Genomic DNA, 10,070 nt, shown 5'->3' on the forward strand with positions numbered 1-10,070 from the left:
TAAAAAATGGGTGCCAAGCGATTTCCCCTCACCCTAGATTTGGCTTCAATGCATCTTCAATGCCATTCATACAAAATCGAAAAAACTGAATAGCCAGAGACAACAACAGAACACCGAGAACACCGAAAGAACGACAGACACGGACAGACATGAGTCGTATATTTATGGACAGAGACAATAACACTGTCAAACAAAAATAACGCGCCAAACCTAACTGTATTCGAATATATTTTTTATTTATATAACGACAATTTTCCAAGTTTTGTGTGACAGATTGGTCGAATTTAATGTATTTTTTATGATACTACTTCTTACAGTTTTATTTTGGCGGATTTGCAATCATTGGTGAGGTTAGGTACCTTACTTATTGAGGCATTATTTCATCGAAGAGCGACATGAATAATTTTAATTGTTATCGATAACGATAGTAATAACTTTAACTTTGCAGCAACCGCTTTTTTTTAGGTTAAAGCTAACTTCTTCATAGCAGATAATACTAAAGCGTTACTATTAAGCTACAGCTGTGTTTTATACAAATAACAACATGTAGGTAGTGTAGATACGTACTTAAAATACATATTGTAAAAAAGACTAATGTCTTAGAAATCCTTGCTGAGCGAAGAAACGGTTTCCTCGACCATTGAAACATACCTATATATTTCATTATAGTAATCCCGTCATTACCATATGTGTACTAACTGATTGTTATTAGTTATTATATTCTGGTGATATACCTAGTTGATGTCGGACGTCAGACACTTCTATTGTTTGTGTGTGGAATACAAATTATTGTAAATGGGCGTAAGATACTTACATTATGCATAAATTGTTACTACACATGCAAAAGTTACACCTTGTGACACCTATAATATCATAAATTACACGTTATACCCGTGGTTCATAATGCGTTGTCGTCTTAAGCTTGTTTCCCACGAGGAATATAATATATGGGCGTGGCCTATCTCAAGCTAAGGAATTTCACGATTCAAACCCATACATTCGTCACAGCTATACATAAATGGTCACAGCCTAATACAGTCTCTAATGCGTGGACGCAATGTAGGCATGCTGAGCCTATTCTACAGGTAATTCAATGGATCCTGCTCTAATAAGCTAGCAGCATTGATACCCTGTGCACCGGTGCAGTACGCGAAGTAGTATGCGAAACTCGATGGACACGAGCCGAATACACATTTGATATTGGTTTAATGAGAACGGGTCGTTTATTCGACTCGTTTTTGTGTAAGTGGGCTTGAAAGTGGAACGAGCTAAATAATAGGGAGGAAAATAGGTTACAAATATGCCACTGTGAGACAGGCCATAAAATCTGTCTTCTGCATATTCGGAGAAGTTGCACGTATTTCTGTGTCTATTTTTAAGGTGCCACATTTAAGAGTTAGCTACCACTAATACAAAACACGTTGTAGTAATAAGATTTTTTTAATAGTTTAATACAAAAAAAAATATAGTAATACAGAGAAAAGGAGTTGGGAAAAATATATTTAAGATACGGGACATTTTAAGTTTTTGTAGGGGACATTTATATTGCATCTTGCATGAGGTACTACCTATCATATTCAATTCGGGGACTCGCTTCAAAGGTGGGGAAGTACCTGACTGAAGTCTGAAGTTTAGCTGAGTTTGACTTTGAGTCAAACTCAGCTAAAGCTATTTCAAGCAAAGCTTAGATTCTGAATGCTGGTCTAAAATATTTAATTGAACACGACTCGTTTGAAATAGAGTAAAAATCTTTCATTATATCACAGAACATGTATAACATACATGCACAAGTGTTCAAATAAAAAATGACCGGTCAGTGGCTGTGTTGGCATCGCATTTGGGTCCCACCCAGGCGTTGTAAGTTCAATACCTCGGCTGGCTAAGTCCTCCATCATAACACAACATTTTCCGCTTACTGTTGTGGGAGTAGCAGATTTTCAAATATTGTCGGGCTGGAATATCCGCCTTTCTTTAAAACAAGTCAGTAAACTCCCGAGTGTGCGACAGTGAAAAAAATAAATGTAAAATAAAGTTAATTTTTATTTCAGATCGGTAATGAGGCTGACAGATTACGCTATTCGCATCATGGCTTGGCCTATTTCAGCATACCGCTCGTCATACAATCCCAATGCAAATGTATGGCTTGCGATATGCTGATATAGGCCAAGCCACGAGAGCACAGCGTAGTGTGTCACAGGCTTAAATATCCCACTTCTAGGGATTATGTCTTTTCAGTGCCTTCTATAATATAATTTATTTTTACAGATGGACATTTATCTGGATGTATTTAAGGCGAAAGTGAAATTGTCAGCGCAGAATGTAAAAAATGAATCTTGGACAATACTTGGGGAAGCATTCTGCATGAAGGATTTGTGAATGGCAAAGTCATCTCGTATTGAAAAAGTGGAAGTCAAAAATGGAAAAATTTTCTGTCATGTTAAAGACGAAGCCATTTTCAAAGTATACTCGTATGTAGCTGTGGGACGTATTGGCGAATTTGATGAACCATTTTTTGGCACCATAACACTATCCTACCCCCAGCCCCAGTTCTTGACACTGGGGGAAGTGGTCGTCAAAACTGAAAAATCATACAGAAGCTTTATGGTAGCTGAACACTTCACCAAAAAGATTTATTTTATTGCAGATTCCATTTTATTTGCAGCTGATATTAGTAAGGGGGCTAAAGTAGTTGTTGCAGAGAAAGTGAAAATCTTTATTTCCGCCTTGTTTACTGCTTTAGCAGTTGATCAACTAACTGGAGATATTATAGGTACTGGCCTCATCAAAACCAAGCAGTGAGGTTAGAAAAATTCTGTGTTTGCAAAAAACACCTTATTTATCAGAGTTGTTGACATTTGCAGGAATTTCCAGTTCTTTGGAAAATGTTGAATAAGAGACTTGATAAACATAATCCGACAGACAATAGGTACCTACTTACCACAGCTGGAATATTAATACTAACCACCTGTTCACACCATTCAAATACATAAAAAAATCTTTCCAAATGCTCCATAAAATTATAAAGATTCCTTATTTCCTCACCCAGTGTGTTTCCTCACCTAATAAGTAGCAAAATATGTATTTTCAGCACTGTTATTTTTTTTTGTGAAAAAGAAAAACAATTTCTGCTTTCAAAAATCGAGTCCTCTCATTAAAACTGATTCAGTTCTACTAGTAAAAATCAATTCGTTCCTTTCAAACCAATTTATAGCTACAAGTGGTGTACCACAAGGGTCTCATTTAGGCCCAATTTAGTTTTTACAGTTTTTCAACGATATTGTTAATATATTTGAAAACGATGTAATTGTATTACTTTTTGCAGACTATTTAAAATATGAAAAAAAAATTTAAACCGCTGAAGATTGTATCTGCCAACAAAATAACTTAAACAGGATATTTAATTGGTGTACTCTTAATAAACTGTATCTAAGTATGAATTAATATGGTTTATCGATTCCCCTTGGCCGGGAGACCTATCGGTCTTCGGCCCCTTTCGTACGCAGATGTAGCGGATCTGTTTAACTGCACCGAAGTTGGGTACAAAAGGCTTTACTATTATATCTTCTAAATCATTACTAATTAAACCGAAGTCTACTCAAACTTGTTTATAATATTTTTTTATGTAAATGTATCTCCTTGTATCAGCTCTAGAGCTTGTATTAATTTTATACTTATGATCAAATGCTACAGTTAATTGTTATTTTTGTTAAATTCATTATCCTTGTTTTCGGTGGCATGTTATATATGTGTACGGTATATTTATACAGTAAATATTAAATAAATTAATAAACAATATATTTGTCATATTCTACCATTGCTAAACTTTAGTAGCCCGCTGTCTGGCTGTATTTTCTATTTATTATTTTACTTCTCATTAAGAGCGATCATGTCCATGGGTAAGACAGATATTTAATTTTTTAAATGTGTTTTTGTTACGATATATTACTTATTTTATATTGTATTTTAAACACCCCCAATTTACGTAACTTCCGTAAATTGGGGGTGTTTAAAATACCTAAGGTCTACCAAGTTAAACATATGTTGTATACATACCATGTAGCTTATAATGAAAACAAATCTGTAAATAAATGGAGGAGGGGGGAAAGCCTCACCACCTTGATTTAAAATTTGGAATTTTATATATTTAAATGATTAAATTTTTTTTTGTAAGTACATGGGACGAACCTACCATGTAGTGACTAAATGAATAGTTTTTTTTCGGACACACATAGTGGTAGGTACTCTTCAGAATCGAAACGTTGAATGAAATTGCTTTATATTCACATTTAAAAATCCCTGGTTGTGTATTCGTACTCTTCTGTATTGTCGTAGATTTTTTGGTTGCTTGAATGAATTTCCGTAGAAAACCTACCTAATTAAAATATTTCATGCACAAAGCACTCTTTTCAGGGTGAAATGCCTAAAACCAAAAAAAAAAATATATTTCATCATCGTCCTCAATACACAAACTTTTATTTCTAAAAAAATAATAATTAATACAGACATTTTTGCAGTATTGACTTAGAGTTGAAAACATGATCACAAATTATAAAATCACAGCGGGCTACTTTTTAATATTTCGACCAAGTGGGGATGTATGACCCTCCCTTGATGAACCCTCTTCCCGAATCAATTGGCTTCTTGTAGATGGTGTCATCTTCCCTGGATTCTCCCTCTTTAGGTTTGGGTTGTTCTTCTTCGACTGTTTTGACTTCTCCTTCTTCTACATCCATTTGTTCAGCGTCTCCCCAGGTGCTCTCTTGGTGAGGGGGTTTGAGTTCCCTGCTGAGTTCGTCTGGTTTATAGTCAGATTCTGAGGTTTCGGCTTCTACTGGGATGCCTTCCATGATGGTGTCGCGGAAGATTTTATCGTAAGAATTCTGCGACTCGGCTGGCTCCTTTTCTTGCTGATCTGGTGATAAGAAATACAAACTAACTTTATAATTCTGTGAAGACCTAAACCCCAAGCTTAAGATTGGAAATACTTTTGTTATAGGGGGTACAAACGGAAGAAATGCTTTCACGTTTAATCGTAAACAGCTAAACTACGCCGGATTTACCTTCAATTTCGTTTATTTACAGTTTTATTTTATTTGGTTTTACGCCCAGCCGGGCTATTACATGGATTTTAAAAACAGAATATACCTAGTGAGCTATCGAAAACTACATACAAAAATGCATGCATGAAATAACAGTAAACTGATAATGAAACAATATAAGTAAAATATGTAACAGTAACATAAAATAATATTGAAACTAGAACAATACTACATATAAGACAAATCACTAAAACTACATTACCACTCCACTATGATTTGTAGGGTTCCATGATAACTCAACACAGTGATAATTCAACACACTTTTAAAAAGTGATATAAAGTAATTAGAAACGATGAATTTTTTTTAACCTAACCTAACTTACATAACCCAGTTAATAAAGTTTTTGTTTCATCACTTTCCATGACTTTATATAACTTTTTAAAGATGTGATGAATTATCATTGTGACGATTTATCCGGTTACCGCTTTGTAGGATACAACAAAGTGCTGGCATACATTACGCTTAATTCTATAAATGGAGTCAATAAATTTATCAATAGTACCTACCCCCAAATTAGCATCAGTCTTCCAGTGGACTATAATGAACATCCACTGGAAGCCTGATGCTTCGATGTTCATGGTTGGGTCTCTGTAAATAGTGCCTATTTTTGAAAGGGGCTTTTTAGCTTAACTTATTTAGCCTGTCAAGTGTAGCCAAGTGAAAAAATATAAGAACTTTTACAACAATCCGAAGTATTTAAAAGTAAAATATTCCAGGTGGCGCTAATTAGACTATTGGTAGTTAGGTACTCGCTGTGCCACATTTTAAAGCACGGTGCCTTAGTTCGATGTGCTAATTTTCCTACCGCCAGTCAATTATAAAGCCTTTAATTAATAAAGAAAAAAAACCGTAAAAAACAAAGTTACATCATATCTACTGTTATTAGGTTTTTTTTACTTTGAGGATTGAACCATTGTCCCTTGTTTGACTAAAATGAGTGAAACCCGCTGTAACTTAAGACAAATTCTGATGGAATCGAGATTTATTTCGTATATTAACTGCTAAGTATGCGTGAGTGCCACCAAAATGCAAGATAGAATGATAGAATGCAATGTCACCGAAAACAAGTTTGTCACCGAAAACAAATTTATCTGCCGAGTTTCAGCTTTATCGGATATCTTAAAGTGGGTAAATTTCCACTCATTCATGATTCATTCATTGAAACAAGGAAATTCAAATAGATTTATTTAAAAATGAACTTATTTACCTTTATCATTGTCGGCAGTGTCGTGAGAATGGACTTGCTCATGTATTCCCTTATTGAAGCAGCAATCAGGAATGTCCTTTGATTCAGAAGCAGCGTAAGTCAGGTCAATATCAGCTCCTTCTTTAGCAGGGACACTTCCTGAATCAGCAATACCATCATCATTGCCTGTTGGAATAAGTGCTGGAATGCTGCCAGCACTTGTGAGAAGGTCATCACTTGTTGTCATTTCAGATGGGGTCACTATCTCATCATCACTTGTCGATGTTTCTTCTGGTGGGGTAAACATGGCAGGAATGTTTTGTCCGTCATCTGTGTTATCCTCGGGAGCCAGGGTGCTCGTCGGACCACGGTGGTGATGGTGGAAGACAGACTTGAAGAATGGACTTATAAGACCCTTGACGCCCTCACTCTCTCTGTCTTCCATGGGGGCGGCTAAAGCCGTAGATACAACCAAAAACTAAAGCAAAAATAATTAATGTGAATACTGAAGTTAATATATTTATGACAACAAATGCTTTTCATACCAAACTTAAATTTGGATTTGTTAAACAATTACAAAAAATGCTAAAGTTGCCTGTAGAACAATGCACAATTGAATTCTTTAATGGCCTATATATCACAATTTAAACCATGAATAAATCTACCTCTACCTCTGTGATAGATTGCCCGGAATTACTAGAAAGAATTCAATTAAGAGTACCCATCAGACAAACCAGACAAAATCACACATTAAACATCCCTCAATGTAACACTAACTCAAAACAAAATGCTTTTATTCACCGTGCTTCATACAATTTTAATACTTCATACAGTAAATTAGACTTATTTAACTCAGCACCCCACAATTTCAAACCTAAAATCAATAAATAATTATATTATCATTATTATTATTTTATTAATACACATACGTACATGTTACACATTACACAGACTAGATCCATCCCATCCCCCTCCCTTCCGCCAATTGTAACTTTTTTTCTAACATAAATATTATATATGTTCACTAAATAATTAAAACACCTTAGTGAAAACCTATTATTGGTTAAATAATTTAACACTTACTACACCATACCTTGTAATAATTATAACTGTTGGTTTTCCAAATAAAATAAAATAAAAAATAAAATAAGAAGGCACATATCCGTACTGTATACGAGTATTTGATTACTTTTTGGGAAAAGGGGTTCATTGAGCTGTGGATTTAATATGACTAAAACACTTGGGTAATAATGTCTACGAAACCTTAAGTTGCGTATAAACACGCCAGCCGAACTGCCGAGCTGAACCACGGCTTATGGGAAAGGAACGAAGCAACCTCAAATGGCGCACAGTGGGCTGAAAATCGCCTTTCATAGACATAGAGACTTGAATTTTCAAGGGTAATTTTTTTGGCTAGAAATGGATTCTGCTGATCATTACTATGCTATAAAATGTCGTACGAAGCAATTGCGTGTACAAATGAAGGAGTTATAATTTTTTTAAGAAAAATTTGTATGGCGCTGACATTAAAAATGAGGCTATCTCTGGAATTATAAGATTGACCATTATATCTTTACACACAGATAATACTACTATTTATTTGTATTTTTTGACATACTTCGTATTGTGGCGAAACTTGTGATTTTTTTAATAAAAATCCTCAAAGTTGAAAAAAAAACTTTTTTATTTTGAAGATTCATTTTAATGCTTAAATGCTTTACATATGAGTATGCTTTGTCTAGTTTACAATATTTTATTTACACTGCAAGCCTAAAAGCATTTAAGCATTAAAATGAATCATCAACATTAAAAGGGTTTTTTTCAACTTTGAGGATTTTTAAAAAAAAATCGCACCTTGCGCCACAATATGAAGTATGTCAAAAAAATACAAATAAATAGTAGTATTATCTGTGTGTAAGGATAGAACGGCCAACCTTACAATTCCAGAGATAGCCCCATTTTTAATGTCAGCGCCATACAATTTTTTCTTAAAAAAATTATAACTCCTTCATTTGTACACGCAATTGCTTCGTACGACATTTTATAGCATAGTAATGATCAGCAGAATCCATTTCTAGCCAAAAAAAATACCCTTGAAAATTCAAGTCTCTATGTCTATGAAAGGCGATTTTCAGCCCACTGTGTGGCGCGAACGTCGCTTGCGGTTGCTTTGTTCCTTTACCGTAGTTCGAAGCCCGGCTTGTGCGTTTTACTTGTGTCTATACGCAACTTAATATTCTCGCACTTCCTTAGAAAAGTTTCTAGAAACAAAACACAGTTTATTAAAAACACTAAAAAAATCATAATCTTTGGTTAGGTCGGCTGATAAAAAAAAGATACTGTGATATGTGTTTTGTTTTTTATTTTTTCTCTTATTTCACAAAAAGTTAATTTATAAACAAGTTATACTTATTTATAAACCGTTTTTTTGTACATTGAATAATAATTTTATTGAATATATAAAGGAAAAATTAAAAATTAAAAAGGAGTTCCACAAATTAAACTTGAAAACAATAAATATATAGATACTATGTGCTTTTTTAAAAAAATAATGGCATACAGAGCTCCGGGCCAAAAAGACCCCTTTCTCTTACATCATGAGTTTAAAATTGGTTGTAGGAAAATAATTAAATATATATATACTATTTGTTATTAATCGGAGAAGAATATGCTTTGAAAGGAAACCTTGTAATTTTGGGCGATTGATTCAAAACACTATTTATCTTCTATTGATTGTTAATGAAATTATTAAATTAAACCTATGTGTTTCACATTTTAACTTTGAGCAGTCGAAATGTTTCTAAATTAAAAACAAACGAGGGCATCCGAATCACAACATATAACGTGTTAAAAATCATTGACCATGGCTATGAAGCTAATTATTATCGGTCTAGCAAATCGTGCATAAAACTATTAGATTATCGTGTGACCTTAATTATCTAAATATTAATCCAAAACTGCACTTACCAGCACAAAAGCGAAGGTCTTCATCTTGTATTAGTAGGTAATCTAATAAACTATGTGTATATTTAATAGACACACTATCTTCTTCCTCTGCGGAAGACAAAGTGTGCAGTCAATGGAAGTCTCGCTTCCTTTTATACTATTATTTAGAGTCAGGAAAATAAATAAATCTAGTTTAAATTCTACGCATAAAGAACATCACTTCTTGTGGTCAGACTGTCCTTATATGTATCTACCTGGGTATACAGTACACTGTTAGTGTTCATTGTCAACTCCGACTCAGTGTCACCGAATGTGACTCAGGATGCGTGGAATAATTATATCGATGGATCAAAACAAATTGATATCTAATTGACAATGAATCTCAAACGTAGAATAAATTTATTTTCTGAAGGTACAGTGAGCAAGTGTTGGTACAGTTGGTTGGGTTAGTTTCAAAAAACTGAAAGGTGTGTTAGGTAAGGTAAGTTCAAAGAACTAGTTTCTTAGGATGGTTTAGTTAGGAACTGTAGTATAAGTATAACTGTATATGTGGACAGTTTGATAATCCTTTCAGAGGACTAAATAGCTGTCACTCGTAATAATAACTATACAGCAGACCTTGTTTATAAATAATCTCTAAATAGTATAAAATAATGTCGCTATCCGTATCTGTCTGTGCGGTTTTAGAAAATCATTTAGAAAATTTCTTCCAAAAGATTTATATATTATATACATACATATTATATTTATAGAAAGTAGAGAAAAGTCGACATTTTGTAATGAGACGTAATTTTTTTTTTCGGGCGCTTACATTGTTAACGCTGGCTAAACCTTATGA

At 34.0% G+C, this 10,070-nt stretch overlaps 1 protein-coding gene across 1 annotated transcript; it reads right to left on the bottom strand.

Annotated features, from left to right (window-relative positions):
* Positions 1 to 4,443: 4,443 nt before the first annotated feature.
* LOC149418499 (uncharacterized) lies at positions 4,444 to 9,407 on the bottom strand. Its single transcript, XM_089638528.1, has 3 exons — positions 9,254 to 9,407; positions 6,308 to 6,764; positions 4,444 to 4,912 (listed from the first exon to the last, which is right to left on the bottom strand). Exons 1-3 carry the CDS (start codon positions 9,275 to 9,277, stop codon positions 4,572 to 4,574), a joined length of 822 nt encoding a protein of 273 aa, XP_089494654.1. The 5' UTR covers positions 9,278 to 9,407; the 3' UTR covers positions 4,444 to 4,571.
* Positions 9,408 to 10,070: the final 663 nt, after the last annotated feature.

This window comes from Hesperophylax consimilis, chromosome 13 (assembly GCF_061612785.1).
Source record: "Hesperophylax consimilis isolate HC1 chromosome 13, BYU_Hcon_1.0, whole genome shotgun sequence".
Taxonomy (NCBI): domain Eukaryota; kingdom Metazoa; phylum Arthropoda; class Insecta; order Trichoptera; family Limnephilidae; genus Hesperophylax; species Hesperophylax consimilis.